This window comes from Setaria viridis, chromosome 4, assembly GCF_005286985.2.
Source record: "Setaria viridis chromosome 4, Setaria_viridis_v4.0, whole genome shotgun sequence".
Taxonomy (NCBI): Eukaryota; Viridiplantae; Streptophyta; class Magnoliopsida; order Poales; family Poaceae; genus Setaria; species Setaria viridis.
This window is the reverse complement of record NC_048266.2, coordinates 30,482,483-30,500,817: the sequence shown is the minus strand read 5'-3', so window position 1 is coordinate 30,500,817 and position 18,335 is coordinate 30,482,483. Positions and strand designations below refer to the sequence as shown.

The following is an 18,335-nucleotide window of genomic DNA, read 5'->3' as shown; positions in this document are numbered from 1 at the left end:
AAATTGGTACTCGGGGGCTAGGGCCACGGGTACTTACACTGCTCAACGGGTTGCCGATGCAGTGTTCTCGCATGATGGTGGGGATCACCCTCGCATGCTTGAAGAATTGCCTCGGCCGTACCATCACATCATCCACGGATCCTGGGGGTCCGAGTAGTCATACCCCCAGGTGCAACATAGCTGTAGTGGCTGGACTCGCCTCTGCATAAAGCTAAAGGCCACACCTACTCGTGTCAGTCTCTGCGATTTGAGTAGAACTATCTTCTCCAAGAGCTCAAGAATCTGAAGGTTGTCCCCATGGTTCGGCTTGTCCAACCACCAGTTATTCCACACTGGGCGGTGGCCAGTCACCTTGGGAAGTCATCGCTCATGATTTCCAATGTAAAACCACTTGTCTTTCCAGCCCGAGTGGGAGTCAATCAACTCATATTCCAAGTACGAGCCCTTGATCTTCTCCCACAGTTGGATGCCTGCCCCCTCCCCCTTGACTACTTCGGTGTGTTCCAATTTGGGGTGGGGCTTCACTCCGAATGCTTCTGGAAGAGTTGGAAGTGGGGCTGGATCCCAAGGAAAACCTCGCACAAATGCACAAAAATTGCTATGTGCAAAATTGAGTTGGGGTTGAGGTGGACTAACTCCAATTTATAGTACCTCAGCAACCCACGGAAGAAATCAGATGTGGGGAGAGCCAGACCTCACTCGATGAAGTGTGCGAAGATCACTGTCTTGTGGGTGTAGCTCTCCAGAGGCTAGGGGTTGCTGAAGGTGGCCCTCCAATCGATGAAGTCTTGCTCTTGGAGAAGCTTGGCATCTACATACGCCTGGATGTCCGCCTCCTTCATGAAGTGTCCCCACATAAGCAAAGACTAAATGTGATACAAATATCAATCCCAGGAGGCTGATAACACATTTATTCAACAAATAGTTCATAAACCGTACAACTCCCGAGGGAGCGGGCGTGAAAGCCACGCCAAAACGATAAGTAAAACAACAACGGTAACGATACAATCAAGGGTGAGTACAAGGGTGAGTACAAAAGTACTCAACAAGTCCAACCCCATCCACGGAGGGGATACAATCAAGAATATGCACAAGATATATGATGAATAAGGCTAAGGTTTAATTGCAATAAAGCTAGATTTTAACACATGCACGGGTTCATTTTCAAAGGGGTTTTCACAATGCATTTGTTTAATAACCAAATTATTGAGTGGGGTTGATTCTACACAAAGGATCCAAGTTTTAATGCTGCGGAGTCTTCGTCCACGGTAGCTCACGGCACAACTACCAGACACTTTCAAAATCCACACACACCATGAAAATCATCCATCTCCCGAAACCTAGTCATGTGCCCAAACTGTAACTCGTCCAATGTCGTGGACACGGCTATTTGAAAAGGTTTTTAACTTTGCAGAGGTGTACACTTTACTCACAAGTAGGGTACCACAGCACGATCACCTTAGTGTTAGTGCGGATCCTATGAAAGCTATTACCCACCTTAGCTAAGACCTGACTAGCCAACACAGAAACAACCAAGCGGTTAACGGCCTACCAATGAGGTATTAACTGGGAACTAAGTCACAAAGACTTACTCCTTCTCCATGATCTTTCGTTGCTGACCAGCTCTCCTGATGGCTAACAAACCAGCTAGTGGGATTTATACTAAGCCTTTGCCATATACAAAGTTTGAGTGGTTGCACGATAAATTGGGTTAGGCAAGATGACACATCAACTCGTTCCTTAACCATAACAAGACGGATATCTCCTAACCTACTCAACCACTAAGGTACGAGCCTTAACTTGGCATTTCACACAAGAAACACCTATCCGCCTCATCTAAACATTTTCTTCCTTTTACCAAAATCCCATTTATTTTCACAAAAATACTCACGCATTTATTCTTTGATAAAACACATTGTAGTCATAATTGAATTGTAATAAAATGAATAACAAGGTCCTAAGCATTCTAGCAGTAATTATCACCCAAACAGAGCTTATCATATTTAGAGATAATTCTAGGATATCAAGGAATAATCATAACAATCAAGGAGTGGCTATCCAATCGGGTTTCAGCAATAAAACAGTATGCAATTTATAAAAGAGGCCAATAGGTTGTGTTTGAAAAACTAGGATAAATATGCATCAAAGGGTGAGATTGGACTTGCCGTCCTCAAAGCCTTTTGGGAGTTCCCGCTCGCGGTACGGGTCCTAGGGCTCCGGCTCATGGTACTGGCCTTCAAGCTCCTCTTTAGGCTCCTCCTCCTTGGTCACTCTACGATCTACGGCACGCATGAGCGTGCACACAATAAATAAAAGAAAATAAAGTTTTAGCCGTTGAGCTCGGAGAGAGAGTGAACCAAAAATAGAGGAAGGAAGAGTGTTTTCTTGGAATTGGTAGATGACTCAGCGGGAATATGTTTGAGAATGATGTGGTCAAATTTGGGGTGCATAGGAGGAAATTTGACGCATAAAATGTCGGCGAGAAGGTGTTTAGGGGCCGTTTCGGAAGGGTTTAGGGACCTCTTTGTACAAGAATTTGGGAGAGCGAGGGGTTCTAATGAAAATAGGAAAAGAAGGGGGGTCTCTGTGGAAAAAGGGAGGGCTTAAATCGAAGATGACCAAACTCTTTCTCCTTCCTCAGAATAGAGATTAAGTGAGAGAGGGAAAGGGATGGCCGGCGATGGGCGGCCGGCAGGGGCTCACCGGCGGCGAAGCCAGGCGGCAGGGGCAGAGGGGAGTGAGGGGGCTCCGTTTTGCCCCTCATCTTGGGTGGTGGTAGCGGGGAAGGGTGGCGCCGGCAGCGGTCTTGATGGCGGTGGTGACTGGCGGCAATGAGGGAGGCAGGAAGCAGGAGGGAGTTGGCCGAGATGCTCGGTGGTGGAGTGGAGGGTGGAGTGGGGACCCTTTTATAGACCGGAGGTGAGGTAAGGGGTGGCAACGGGTGAGCACAGAGAGGTGCACCGGGAGGCGGCAAGCAGCCGGGATGCTTAGGCACGGGGCGGCGCTGTAGCGACGACTAGACGGCGATGGTGAACTGGCGACAGGCAGTGCTGTAGCGATCAACAGGGGCAGGGTTCGCATGCGCATGCGCAATGGCGTGCTCGACGAGGCGAGGAGCGGGGCCGAGTACAGGCGCACTCGTGCGTGGCCAGGGCGTAGCGAGCGCATGCGTGCTTGCGCATAGAGGCGAGCGAGTGGCAGGCAGCAGCGAGCGCAACGACTGGCAGCGGGGGTGGTGGCGTGGAGCGACGTGGCAGCGAGCATGTGGTGCGGCGGTGGAGCGGTGCGGTGTGCACGGCCAGGTGTGGAAGATCGAGCAGAGCAGCGAGTGCGGTCAAAGGCGCGCGTGCGTGAGTGCAGTGCAGGACCGGGCGTAGTAGTAGGGGCGGTGCAGTGCGGGGCCGGGCGTGGCGGCGCACGCACGTTGCCGTGTTAAACTGAGGCGAAATTAACGGAGAATATTTGATTTTCAAAAGTTATTGCTTCACAGTTGCCAATTTTTTCGGAGGAGATAAGGTTACTATTGGTGAACGGTCACGCTGACCAATGGTTGACCCTTATATCCAAACTAGTCGTGTGACGGCTCGGGGGCTGTGTGCCACGTGCCTATCGGCTAAAAAGTTTTTCCTTTTGGGTTTTTAAGGTAAAAGAGATGTGAAATTACAAGATTGACCCTTAGCCTGATTCTTCAATTCAACCTAAGACTCGGGGGCTACTCCATATGGAGTGCGATTTTCATCACACTTTCATATAAGATTCAAGATTCAAGACCAAGTAAATGAGGCTAGAGCACATTCTAGCCGCATGACAGTGCTCGAGTAGCAAGACTCAATCCGATGGAGTACTTAAAGGAGAACCACAAACTAGCCGGAGACATCTATAGAAGTACTCGGAACTACTACATTTGACTAAAAAGTACTCAAAGGCTTATCGGCCATACATCAATGGACCCACCAGAAGGTTTGGACAGTTCTACAATGTGGGGCTGTATAACGAGACGTGTCAAACATAGAGGCTATGGTGCAGGACGACGTGGTCTACGTGGAGGACAAGAACTAGTCGAGGATTAGGAAACTACTCGTAGCAATTAGAGTAGAACTCTCTAGTTGAATCCGACTAGTATTCTTGTAAACAACTGACCTGTAATCCTACCCCTGGTAATATAATGCGAGGCAGGGACCCCCTCCAAACAAGTTCAATCAATACAACACAACAACACACAAGACGTACGGTATTACATGACATAAGCGGCCCGAACCTATCTAAATCGTGTGTTCGAGTTCACATTTGAGTTCCTAATCTCGGCGAGCCCCACGTATAAAACACTACCTTGGGTGCCCCCTCGGTAGGTTGCCGGGTCTAAACACAGATACTCCGTTTCAAATTATAAGTCATTCCAACTTTCTTGGAGAGTTAAAGCATCTCAAGTTTAACTAAATTTATGCAATAAAGTACTAATATTCATGATACCAAACAAGTACCTTCAGTTTCTTTATTAAATATATTTTCATAGTATATCTATTCGGTGCTATAAACTTTTATAATCCTCTATAATTTTGGTCAATGGTTTGACTTAAAAAATTGGATTGACTTATAATTTGGAACGCAGGGAGTACACCTTAACACCAGTCCTTTTTTTTCTTCATGTAACGTGCGTGGAAGTGGAACAGACATGCTGGATTTATTTCTGAAAGAACGGGACATAGCATTTTCTTCAGATTTCGATGAGTAGAGTAAGCACGAGCAGCTATGGCACTTGATGAGTAGATTAAGCACGAGCAGCAGCAGCATTGATGGCTTAGTAAGAGCATCTTCAACAGCTACCTAAAATGAATTGCTATACCCAAAAATTACCAAGATACCTAAAATCAGTTAAAAACTGCTCCAACAGCATACCTATATGTATTGTTATCCCTAAATTTTTCAGACTATGACTTAAATTTCTCTCTTCTATACCCAAATATACCAACTATTTCCTTCATTCACTGGTGGGAGCCTCCAACTGTTCCCCTGACCCTTCTGCGCTCATTCTTTTTCCTCCACCCCTCGCGCCGCCATCGCCATCTCTTCCTCCATTCCCGCGCCGCCACTACCCTTCCCATCTCCGACCGCCCTCGAGAGACTCGGAGCAGTCCGCGCCATGTTTGGCCGCGTGCTGCCCCACCCTTGACGGCTCGCTCCCCGCTTGGCTTCCCTGCCTCCGCCCACCTCGACGTGCCGCCCGCCAGGATGTGCCACCCGTCTCGCTGGCCCTGACCCGACCTTGGGCGCCCCGACATCCACGCTGCCTGAACTACCCGCCGGGCACAGCTATCTCGTGTCCCCTCGTGCGCTAGTTCACCGCCACCTTAGCAACTCCATGGGAGGAGATCTGCAACCACCAGGATCCTCCTCCGCCCAAGATTGACCGGCGATCTGCCGCCGCAAGGACCGTCCTCCACCCAAGACTGACTAGCGACCTGCCGCCCTCCATCCTATCACTGTTAGGCAAGCGCCAAGGGGAGCCAGGCGACACTGTCAATCCCCTCCTCTGTCAGTGCCGAACTCCAAGGTGAGGAAAAATTTCCCTTTTCTCATTTAATTCCTCTGCTTGTGTTGTGAGATGAGAACAAAATCATGTTGAAATCTAGTCTGAAATGTTCTAAATGTATGCACTGAATGGTCTTTTTATAGAATTTTTCACCTTGTGCTAGTCCAGATTTCTCGATTTGTAGTCATCTGTATTTGACTCTATAGGTTGTATTCTCTTGAAATGATGAAATGTGCAGTGCTTCTTTGTTAATTGATTATGTGACATTTTTCTCAATACAATGTTGCAGATGAATTTGCTTGTGCAAGAATTCTTTGAAGACTTGTCGTTAGAGGAAGAGGAGGATGAATTGGATGACGATGAGGACATAGCAATTCTCATGCTGCTGGATATGGAGTGCAACAAGCGAAGGAAACATGGTGGTTCTGTGCCTGGTTACCAGATCATCCATAGGCGAAGGCAGGAAGGGCACCGTCGACTGATGGCAGAGTACTTTGATCCCAATCCTATTTATCCACCTCAATTGTTTAGGCATCGTTTTATGATGTCACTAGATTTGTTCAGGCGTGTTTCTGCTACTATTGAGAACCATGATGAATACTTCAAGCAGAAGAGAAATTCACCCGGTAATGTTGATCTCAACCCATACCAGAAGATCACAATGGCTTTGCGCATGATAACCTATGGTGTCCCGACAGATTTTCTGGATGATTGTCTAGCTATGGTAGAAAGTACTATCATCGAAAGCTTGAGGAACTTTGCCAAAGTAGTGATTCAGATCTTTGGGCCAGAGTATTTGCAAGCACCCAATGAACAAGACACAGCTAGGCTTCTTGCAATGAACAAAGCTAGAGGCTTCCCAGGGATGCTTGGATCCATAGATTGCATGCATTGGAGATGGAAGAACTTCCCTATGGCATGGAGAGTCACCACTCTTTGCTAGGCTAGCGAATGGAGAGTCACCACCAGTGGAGTTTGAAGCAAATGGGCACAAGTATACAATGGGATACTATCTAGCAGATGGGATATACCCAGCTTGGGCGACATTAAGACAATAAGAAACCCCGAAGGTAACAAGAGAATTCACTTTGCAAAGGCACAAATGGCTGTCAAGAAAGATGTAGAACGTGCATTTAGTGTGTTGCAGTCCCGTTTTGCTATTGTGCATGGTCCAGCAAGATTCTAGGATCAGAAGACGTTGTAGAGCATCATGAAAGCTTGTGTGATCATGCACAACATGATCATTGAGAATGAACATGGTGAGGAGGAAGTGGACTATGATTATGAGGGTGTAGGAACAAATGTGAGGCCGAGCAGGAATGAAGACCGAATTAAGAGGTTCAGGTGCACCAAGAAATCCAAGACCGGGCATCCCATGAACAACTCCGTGATGATCTTGTGGAGGAAATGTGGAAGTTCCATGGTGAACGTCGTCAATAGTTTCTTCATGTATAATTTGGATTTGAATCTTGAAATGTCTTATGCACTATGCTTGTGTTAAATTATGTTTGAATTATCATGTGATGAAATCTAGAATTAATTTGGAGCTCATATGCAAAATGGGGTGAGAGAAATAAGCAAAATGATTTATAGGTATCCAGTTTTAGGCATGTTGTTGGAGAGGAGCACAAGAGTTTGCTAAAAATCTTCTCTCCTATACCTAAAACTTGTTTTAGAGAGGAAACAAGAGTTTGCTAAAAAATTTCACTCTCCTGTAGCTAAAACTTGTTTTAGGTATCAAATATACATACCCTGTTGGAGATCTCTAACGAGGAGGGGATGAGAGGGTTCACAAGCAGTTAGATCGGAGGCTTCACAAGCAAACGCCACTGAAGACGTAATTCGAAGCTTTACGCGATTCCCCCTTAAATGGCGTATTTTCATTGGTCGCCAAGCTAGTAAAAGCATAGTACGCTTCAGAAAGAAGAAGGCTACTAGTCAAAACCACTGCGCTGCTCCCCCGTGTCCGTACTCTCCCATTCTCCCCCTTCTCCGTACTCTCCGCTCCACATCTCGACCTCACCGGCGGCGGGGAACAAGATGGTGGCGTTTCTGGGCCGGCGGATTGGGGTGGCGGCGGCGGCCGCCGCGTTCATCGCCCTCGCGGCGTTGGGATCGGCCTCGTCCACGCCCAAGTCCTTCGTGAAATCCACCGTCTCCGCCCACGACGTCGTCATCTTCTCCAAGTCATACTGCCCGTAAGATCCGTCTCGCCCCTAACCATTAGACGCGTATCTCGCCTGCTCTCTTGTTCGGAGATCTAATTTGAAACTTGAAGCTGTAGAAAATCTGAGGTAGTTGTTTTGTTTCTGATTTCATCCTTTCGCTTGGTCAAAATTTCCTGTTATCTACCGTCCCGTAAGACTATAATCACCAGAGAGGATGAGCTGCTGCCTCGCTTTTTTCGCATCTCCAGTTATGGACTTCCCGTTTGTGTAGGACTCCTAAAAATCCACGATTTTTTAAACGAATCAGGCACGATTCTTGATACATTATCTAATAGAAGCTGTAGTTACTTTCACTCTGCTTGTTTGATGTAAAATGATTCCTGATTGTTGTTAGTCAATTATTAATTATTACTCTAGTGTAAGAGAGAATGTTGTTTCGAGAAAGTGCTACAATTCTTCCAGGCTTTTAGAGCCTCTTGCTAGGTTAGAATTCTAGACTTGTAAAACTTAACAGTGAATCTTGCGTCATTTTAGCTCAATAGATTTCTTTCAATGTAGTTCAAGAAGCTTAACTAATTATTTTTATGAGGAGGAAGTCTATATTACCCCCCTCATCTATTCCACGAGTCTAGAATTCAACCCCGAACTACAAACCCATCTAACTAACGCCCCCAAACTATGCAAACCATGTACGTGAACCCCCGAGCCCACTCCAAGCTGGTTTTGGTCTGCGCTGGCATCCACGTCAGCCGACACTTGATCCACGCCGCACCGGCCCAACCTACTCGTTTTACCTTCTCTTTCTCTCTCTCTCGATGGCATACCGCGTACACAAATCAACCTTGGCGAGCTCAAAAGTGAAGGCAAAATCAGGTGCTGCGGATGGGAGCTTCATTGCCCTTGGCGAACTCGGCACAACGGTGGGAGCAGCCTGCGTGAATTGAAGTCAATCTGAAATTGATGCCCTCCGAACAGGAATGAACTTGAATCGACGTCCTCCGGTTGAGATCTAGCAAATCCCTGCTCAAATAGGCATTCACTCGTCTAAAATCGAGCCTAGCTGGAGCATAGCTGCTGCGTGTGTTCACATGGTACGATAGCAAGAAAGGAATCAATGGCAGGAGGGGATTGGCTGTCCATGTATGCATGCCTGGGTACGGTTCTTGCATTTGCCCAACGTTGGATTGGATTGGGGGCCTAGGAGTAGGAGGGGAAGAAGAAGGGGAGAAGAACAGGAAAAAGGGAAAACAGACGAGGAAGATGTTGCAGCAAAACAGAGGAAAATAGAGGATTGGATTGGGGATCTGAGAAATTGATCAATTCTTCGTTCAGCAATGACGTGGAGGACGAATGACTGGCCACACCGCTGCATCATGTCTTCGTTCGGCACTGCTTGTCGTTCTCCATTTTCTGCACCAAGCCTTCTGTCCGTATGCTTGCACGGGAGCGGATGCACGCGCGGCATGCAGCAGCCTGGCTATTGCTGTGACGCGCGACTGAGCCCTGACAAGCGACTGTGCCTTGCAGCCACGCTCATGACGAGCGGCGGCCGAGCCCAGTTACGCTGGCTCCTCGACTGCGGCGGACGCGGCATGGCTGCGCCCAGCTCGTGGCGGCAGCCCCTCCAGTGGTGCGCGCACGCCCGCGCCCTTGGGGTTGCGCGGCAGGCAGTGACGGCAGCGCCTGCGCGCTCTCGCCCCTGCGGCTGCGGTGCCAGCGGCGCACGCGACCCGTCGACGGTGGCGGCGGCCCTTGCCGGCCGTGGGTGTTTGCGGAGGGGCCTGGGCCGTGGCGACGTGGATGGGGAGCCTTGACCGACGTGGACGCCAGCATGAATCAAAACCAGTCTGGAGTGGGCTCAGGGGCTTCGCATACCTGGTTTGCATAGTTTGAGGGCGTCAGTTAGACGGGTTCGTAGTTCGGGGTTGAATTCTAGACTCGTGGAAGAGATGAGGGGGGTATTATAGACTTCTTCCTTCTTATAAAGATTAACGTAAACACATACGGAAGTGTGGAGAGTACATGGCTATACGAAAATGCACTGATAACAGTGAGAATGAACTGTGAAGTGCAGAGATAATGTTTGAACACTGAATGTATGGAGATCATGTCTCAGCTCTTTTTATAAACTACACTTTTCAGCCCTTTAAATGTTTCCGTAAGGAACTCTATCTTACAAAAGAACCCAATTTTACAGGTACTGTAAAAGAGCAAAGGCCATATTTAAGGAACTTGAGTTAAAGAAGGAGCCCTATGTCGTGGAGCTTGATGAGCGAGGTTTGCTTTACATTTATTTTCATATCGCTAATCAACTGTGTTTAGTCTGTTTGCTCTGTGCCCCAACTTCCGTCATGGTTTTCGCCTAGTGAAATAGTCACAGTTTCATCGAACTGACCAGGGTACAGTTTTTTTTTCTGAAAGAAAAACCTGCAAGACTTGCCGGATTTTGTATTAATAGAGAAGAGAACCAGGATACAGTTATGGAATCCATTTACATAGTGTTTTCGGTCAGTAACTCAGTATGCCTTTGCGGTTGCACAGATAAATTTAATAACTTGTGTTTTCCATTGCATAGTCAGTGTTATATAGTAAAACAGTAAAGCCACCAGATAATTACTAAACACGGTGAAGAAACTGGACAAAGTACGTCAGCAAGATGACCGAAAACATCTGATGTATACAGGTGGAGGCTTCCTATCTGTTTATTCCGTTTTTACACAAGCGAAATGGTTATATCACACTGAAGAATCATTTCCCCTGTCAATCCTTTTTTTTAGCTTTAGCCCCTTGAACATATCCTAGGACATTATTGTGATTATGCCTTGATGGAGCAATTTGTTCTGGTTGTTATGCAGAGGATGGTTCGGAGATTCAGGATGCCTTATCTGAAATAGTTGGCAGGCGCACTGTTCCTCAAGTTTTTGTCCACGGAAAGCATCTTGGGGGCTCTGATGGTACATTTTCTGTACACGAATCAGTTAAAATTGAAGATTTGTTAAGATGCTTTCAATCTTGACACCTGCAGTTTTAACCCTTTTATTTTTGCAGATACTCTTGATGCTTATGAAAGTGGAAAGTTGGCCAAACTATTGAACATCGGAGTCAAAGACGATCTTTAAGTGGCATGTTAGCATCACAAGTTTATCTCTTGTTTTGAGTTATCAGGAGATATCACGCGACTCTAAGATATGTAACTGAATATTGTGGTATGGTTTTATAACCTTCGAACCCAACTTTTGATATTTCCTCCATTATCTCGTATTAATCCTGTTGCTAGATTATGGTGGGTTGCCCTGCGAGCGCATTCATTCTACATTTTGTGTTACCACTTACCACGCATATGAACAAACCTAATTCTACATTAGACACTTTGTAGAAAACAAAGCTAATAACATCTGAGCCACTGAAACAGAGAAAAAAAAAGACTTTCGATAGTGAGTACATGTCCAAATAAATAGGAGCTGATGGTCGATATCAAATTGCTTGCAAATCGCAAATGCTGATCTTCATAACAAGAGGTTTACTCTGTAAAGGGTCATTTGACCACTGTACTCTGGGTATCTCCATCACGTTCTTGTGAGCCCCGGTGGTAGGGTCGTGGAGCTGAAGGACCCACCTTGAAGAAGGTGAATCCTGAACCCTTGTGCCAGGGTTGTGAATCCACCTTGAATCCTGTGAATTCTGCTCTTGTTTCTCTACCAATTTCAACAGAAGCACTCTTCCATCACTCAAGACATCCAATGGTTTGACAAGGGATCAACTTTTGTGCATCTGTATCACGTGCTTCTTGACCCAGATACTCTTGTCGGAATCAACTAGGAACCATATGTTCGTCTGGCACGATGGCCCTTCGGAGTGCACCATGCTTAAGGCGCCTTTGAGCTCAACTTGCGCTATCTGCCATAGCCCCTTCTCCTCCGGGCCCTCGATCGCCGGCTTCTTCCACTCCTCGGTCTCGAGGTCGAAAGCAGCCACGCGCTTCCGGCCAGGGGCGAAGCCATGGACGCCTCGAGGCATGAAGTAGATGACGCCGTCGACCGTGGGCGTGCACCACGAGCAGCAGCACGGGAGGAAAGGGGCCGCCGGCCTAGCCTCCACGCGAGCTTGGTGCCGCCGCTGCCGTCTAGCGTGGCGACGTGGGCCGTTGCTGCCTCCATGTGAGCATGGACGAGGCGGACGGCCTTGTACACTCCGGACGGGGCGGCGCGGCCGAAGCCGGCGTAGCAGATGCTGGAGTGGCCGGCCTTGGGGTCGTCGACCAAGCGGCGGATCGCGACGGCCCGCCCCATCGCCGAGTCGACGGCGGTGGTGCTATACAGGCCGGCGTCCAGGCGGGTGAGGTCGAGGCGGAGTCCTTGGGATGGCTACACTTTGGCTAGATTGGCGAGATGGTGGTGCCCTGTTTAGTTCGTGGTAGAGATCGACTTAATGCGGTTTTTAGGCGGAAGGGATTACCATGTAGCACATGACTGTCAAGCATGATGATCCTAACATTAAGAGTTTCTAAGAAGACAGTGGATGTGAGGTGTTTGTCGTTGCAGGAGGATCAAAGCAAGGTTGGAGCAAGACATAGAAAACTAGTTTTTTCTTAGTCTCCCTCTCTTGTTTTTCCCCTCAATTTGAGTCTCCGAGTCTATGGCTATGTGTCCAAATATGTTTCTTTGTGATCGTAGACATTCCCCTCAATTTGAGTCTCCGAGTCTATGGCTATGTGTCCAAATATGTTTCTTTGTGATCGTAGACATTCACTTGTGAACGTTCAAGACTGGATATTTTCCTTAGGCCCTGTTTGGATTGAGGGTGTTAAAGTTTAACAGCCTAGTTTTAACACTTTTTGATCCAAACAGATGTGTTAAAACTTAGGTGTTAAACTTTAACACCCCCAAAATCTTTAACACCTCAAGGGGGTGTTAAACTTGTTAAACTTTGGTCCTCATCCGCCTATTCCCTGGGTACCCCTCCGTCCTCCCGCATCACCCCCCGCCGCATCGCCCCCCACCCCGCATCGTCTCTCCTCTCGCATCGCCCCCCACCCCGCCGCCAGCTCTCGCCCCCCACCCCGCCGCCAGCCGCCGCCGGAGCCGCTCCGCGCCTCACCCCATCCGCCGCCCGCAGATCCTCCCCGCCAGCCGCCGCCCGCAGATCTTCCCCGCGAGCCGCCGCCTTCCCCTTCGCCCTACAGCCATCTCCGGCCGCTGCCGCATCCCCCTTCCTCCTCTCTGGCCGAAATCCCCATCCACAACTCCTCCTCTCCGGTTGTGGATCCACTCCTCCCCACGCCGATCCAGATCCCATGGATCCACACCTTCCGCAGTCAAGCGGCTTTGCTCCACCGGCTTCCGTGGAGGGCCACGGCGACGATGGCCTTCAAGACTTGATCTCTTCGGCCGATTGTTCTAGGGTTCCCCACCAAGGTCTCCAAGCTCTGGATCTAAACTCTCAGGCCGAAGACTTCCCCGACTTCCCCGACTTCCCCGACATGGACTCGTACGCGGAGATGCTTCGCAAACCAACATTCGTTGGCCGCGGAAGTCGTCCACCCGTCTTGCGCGCGTCGCGCCGCGGAGGAAGGGTTGGAGGAGGCGGCGGAAGATTCCCTGTCGGCGGCAGCAAGAGTGCCAACGCAAGCAGAGGAGCTGGCGGCGGCAGCAAGAACACCGGTGCAAGAGGAGCTAGCGGCGGCAGCAAGAACACAGGCGCAAGCAGAGGCCGTGCAACAAGGTCCCTGTTCATCGGTGAGCGCCCTGACGGTGCTACCGCCGGCGATGGACGAGCTCGCATGAGAGGTGCCGTTGCTCGTGGTAAAGGCCTTGCAGAAGAGACATCTCATCTTGGTGGAGATGAGTGGTATGATGTTGATGAAGACAACTGCAATGCACAAAATGTGGAATGCATATTCCCAGGCTCGAAGGTAATTTCTGGAACTCATCTTCTTCACTGTGATTTCTGGTGCCATGCTTGATATGCTTGCATACAATGTGAATTGAATTGTGTGTGAATTGAACTATCATCTTCTTGCAATGTGTGGTCCTTTCTTGAACTAGATTACTATGCAATGTGTGGTCCTTTCTTGATACTCACTGCTTATGTGCAATGTGAATTGAATTACTATATATCTGTTGAATTTGTGTGTGATTGGATTGTATGTTTGTGCTATGAACTAGATTGCAACTGACAAGGCACAATGGTCTGAACCAAATACCCATGTTTTGTGTGAATTATGGGTTGAGCAAATTAGAGGTGGCAATTGCCACAAAGGGACCATGTCAACAAGGGGTTTCAAGATAGTTGTTGACAAATTCTCTAAGATCACTGGTTTGAAACATGACAAAGGACAGTTGAGGAACAGAATTAATCAACTAAAAATTCTCTATGGGTTCTGGAAAAAACTTCAAACAAGGAGTGGCCTAGGAAGGAGAGCAGATGGCACTGTAACAGCATCTGATTGGTGGTGGAAACAGAACACAAAGGTGAGGGGCAATATGTACAGTATCATGCAGTCCCTTTGTTTGAAATGTTGTATAACCTGAAAATGTATTTGCAGGGAAAGTTTAGGGAATGCAAAAAATTGCAGTTTGGTACTCCTGCATATATGGACCATCTAGAGGAAATGTTTCATGATGTTATGGTGGATGGGTCTACTTCTTTCCTGGTTGGCTTTGATGAAGAAGAAGAGGATCAAGAACAGGCAGCAGATGATGAAGATGGTCAGGAGGAAGATCAAGAAGGGCCTACTGATTATGACAGCCCAATCAGCACTAACAGCAAGAAGAGAGGCAGTACCCCAAGCACACAGTCCACTGGTACAAGTCCTAAGAAATACAAAAGCCCAATGATGTTAGCCATGAACAACTTGATTGATAAACTGAGTGCCTCTGAGGATAGAAGTGACCATCTTATGGAGAATGTGGGTGCTAGTTTAGAAGCCAAAATCAATGAAAAGAGAATGAAGCTAACACCTATGCAAGAGATGGCTCAATCAGTAAAGAAGGCACAAGAACTAGCTTTAGAATGTGGAGCAACACCTGATACTGTGGAGTTTTATGGAAGCAGGCACTTGTTTAAAGATCCATATGAGAGGGAGTTTTTTTGTAACATTCCAACTCCTGAAGGAAGGTTGCTTCACTTGAGAAGATTTTGCAAGGAGAACAACATTGTCGAGTTGGCAACTTCTACTGATCCCAAGTTCCTTTAGAGGCTGTCTCTTTAGTATGCATGGTCTATGTGTTACTGTTGTCAAGTATTTGTGTCCTTGAACTATGTGTCACTTTTGTGAACTATTTGTGTCCTTGAACTATGTGTTACTGTTGTGTATGCATGAACAATGTGTATGCTTGAACTACCTGTTATGGCATGAACTACCTGTTATGGCTGTTATGCCTGTTTAATTACTGTCCTGTTATGGCTGTCCCAAGTTCCTGGATAATTACTGTCCTGTTTAACAAGTTCCTGTTTAATTATCTCTTTTGCATAATGATTTTTAAGTTACTGGATAATTACTGTCCTGTTATGGCTGTCCCAAGTTCCTAACATTTTTAAGTTACTGTTATAGGATAATGATTCTGGTGGAAGTGATTCTGATGAGGACTTGTTACTGGAGTTTCAAAAATTTATGGAAATGAGGCAACATCGTCGTAAAAGGACTAGAGACATCATACAGGCTGCAATTTTGATGGGTACGTACTGTGAAAAATACATGGACAAAGCACCAAGGAGGGTACCCACTGTACCTGGCATAGATTGGGTTCACAAAACATTAAGTAATAGAACCTCATGCTATAACATGTTTAGGATGTCAAGCTTAATGTTTCATCAGTTACATGACCTGTTAGTAGAGATGTATGGACTGAGCCCAACTAGAGGAGTGTCAACTATGGAAGCTTTAGGAATGTTTCTTTGGGTCATTGGTGCACCCCAGTCACTTAGACAGGTTGAGGATCGGTTTGTCAGGTCCTTAGAGACTATCAGTCGTACATTTGATAAGGTTTTAACTAGTGTGCTGAGACTAGCAGTAGATATCATTAAACCAAAGGATCCAGAATTCAAGACCGTCCACCAAAGATTGAGGAATCCACGATTTTCTCCATACTTCGATAATTGTATAGGAGCTATAGATGGGACGCATGTTCCAGTTGTGGTGCCAAATGATAAGGTAGTCCAGCACACAGGAAGGCATGGGTATCCGTCACAGAATGTGTTAGCTGTTTGCGACTTCGATATGAGGTTCACATTTGTAGTCAGTGGATGGCCAGGATCGGTTCATGATATGAGGGTGTTCAGTGATGCCTTAACCAAATATGGGGATAGGTTTCCCCATCCTCCTTCAGGTACTAGTCTTTGTATACTTGGAATGTCTTAAATTTATACAAGGTTATACAAGTTTGGTGTCAATTTTGTTTAACATCATGAACTTGTCTTCTGTTTTAGGAAAATTTTACCTAGTTGACTCGGGATATCCTAACCGTACTGGTTACCTAGCACCATACAAGGGTATAAAGTATCATCTTCCAGAGTTTAGAAGTGGCCCAATGCCAAAAGGTATGAAAGAGACATTTAATTACGCGCATTCGTCCCTTAGGAATGTTATCGAGAGGTCATTCGGTGTGTTGAAGATGAAGTGGAGAATTTTATTGGGTATACCTAGTTTTCCAATGCACAAACAGAGCAAGATAATAGTAGCATGCATGGCGCTACATAATTTCATTCGAGAGAATGATATGGCCGATACGGCCTTTAGTATGTACGATATGGATGAAAATTTTGTTCCTTTGAACGAACAATCAAACTGTGAAGGACAAGCAACAAATACACAAGGAGGGGAAGAAGACTGTAATATGAATGCATTTCGGGATGAACTAGCTAGAGGTTTGTACTACAAATCGTAGGTTATTTGTATTTTTGTGTTGTAATGACAAGGCAATATGTGTGTTGTACCGTGTGTTTTGGACAATGCGAATAATTTTTGGCTGTTTTTCTCCTTTAATTCTTTGATTTGTCATTTGGCCGAATGAAGAAAAAAAAATAGTGCACAAGCGTCACTGTGCAGCAGCAACAGTAGCGTCAATTGTGCAGCAGCTCAAGCTTGGCGGGAAGTAGCAGAACCAACAGCTCAAGCTTGGCGGGAAGCACAGGGGTATTTGGACAGGGGTATTTGGCTGCAATTAGTAGGAATAAATGAGGGGAATAGTGGCAATTCCATCCTTTGGTGTTAAACTTTAACAGGACAGCCAAACACCCCAATATGTTAAAGTTTAACACCTCATTTGAGGGTGTTAAAGTTTAACACCCTGTTAAACTTTAACACCCTCAATCCAAACAGGACCTTAATCTAAAAAAGTTCCACGCACCATTATCTCAGTATTAATCCGGTTGCTAGGTTACGGCCATCGATCCTTGGTTGCCTTGCGAGCACAATCATGCAACATTTTCTGTATTTCCAATTACCATGCATATGAACAACCTAATTAGTTTGATTGATTTACCTGTATGATGAAATATTTGTTTTGTTCCGCTATAACAAACAGAACAAAACAGTATACATTACACACTTTGTAGAAAACAAATTTAACATCTGAACCACTGAAACAAAAAGAAATATACTTCTGACAGTGAGTTCACGTCCAAATAGGTTTGCCAAATAACAAATGCTGATCAACACAAGAGTCTGTAAAGTGTCATTCGATTCGCGTACTCTCTGGGCATCTCCATCAATTCTGTGTGAGCACCCGTGTTAGGGTCGCGGAGCTGAAGGACCCACCTCAAACAATGCGAATTTGGCTCTTGTTTCTCTGCCAAATTCATCAGCAGCATTCTCCCATCGCTCAAGACTTCCAGTGGTCTGATGACGCGCCAGCCTTTGTGCATCTGTATCACGTGCTGCTTGCGCCATAGCTATATGTCGCATATGCGACAGATAGCCATCTATCGCACACCTGCGGGATCCACCTGTCAGCGACTCACCATGCGGGACCCACAAGTCAGCTCCTCCTCCGCTGCTGCGCGGCCCCTTTCTTCCTCCTCCCGCTGCTGCACCGCCGCCTTGCTTCGCCGTTGGAGGTTAGGGTTTGGGGCTTCGGGTTTTGGGTTACCGGTGGTGGGGGCTCACCGCCGGTAGGGTTAGGTTTCGAGGTTCGGGTTGCTAGGGGGCCTCCAGTGAGCTCCGGCTGTAGAGGGAGGGCCTTGGGCGGCAGCGAGGGATTGTGGGCGGGGCGGCGGGTGCCGTTGGCCGCGGTGGTGAAGGATAGCCGGTGGGTGGCGGAGGAGGCGGGGGAGTGACGGCGAGCTTGCTGGCGGAGCCAGGTTAGGGTGGCGGCGGCTAGCGGGAGCGAATCCGGCGTCGGGAGACGCCGGAGACGGTGCAGGAGGGTGGCGCGGGGGTGACCGAGAGGAGATGGAGCTCCCCGGCAGAGTCGGGTTAGGGTGGCGGCGGCTTGCGGGAGCAAATTCGGCAGCAGGAGCCGCCGAAGACGGTGCAGGTGAGTGGCGCGGGGCGACCGAGATGAGATGGGTGGGGATTGGAGGTGAGGGTGGTGACCGGCGGCAACGGAGCCGGCGGCGATAGAGACGGAGGTGGATGGCCGATTCGCGCCGTGGGCCGGCGGCAGTCTTGGACCGCGTGCTCATTGTCGCGACGCGTC

General features: G+C 47.7%; 1 protein-coding gene across 1 annotated transcript; it reads left to right on the top strand.

The window, feature by feature from the left end:
• The first annotated feature begins 7,457 nt into the window (after positions 1 to 7,457).
• Positions 7,458 to 10,979, top strand: LOC117851360 (glutaredoxin-C8). The gene is made up of 4 exons (XM_034733163.2): positions 7,458 to 7,728; positions 9,896 to 9,975; positions 10,554 to 10,652; positions 10,747 to 10,979. The coding sequence occupies exons 1-4, from the start codon at positions 7,571 to 7,573 to the stop codon at positions 10,815 to 10,817; spliced, it is 408 nt and encodes a 135-aa protein (XP_034589054.1). The 5' UTR covers positions 7,458 to 7,570; the 3' UTR covers positions 10,818 to 10,979.
• Positions 10,980 to 18,335: the final 7,356 nt, after the last annotated feature.

Bases quoted from the DNA above. Each gene is read 5' to 3' on its own strand.
- LOC117851360 (XM_034733163.2), top strand. From the start codon at position 7,571: ATGGTGGCGTTTCTGGGCCGGCGGATTGGGGTGGCGGCGGCGGCCGCC. The intron at 9,976-10,553 runs GTTTGCTTTACA...GTTGTTATGCAG, and splicing joins CGTGGAGCTTGATGAGCGAG to AGGATGGTTCGGAGATTCAG. The intron at 10,653-10,746 runs GTACATTTTCTG...TTATTTTTGCAG, and splicing joins GCATCTTGGGGGCTCTGATG to ATACTCTTGATGCTTATGAA.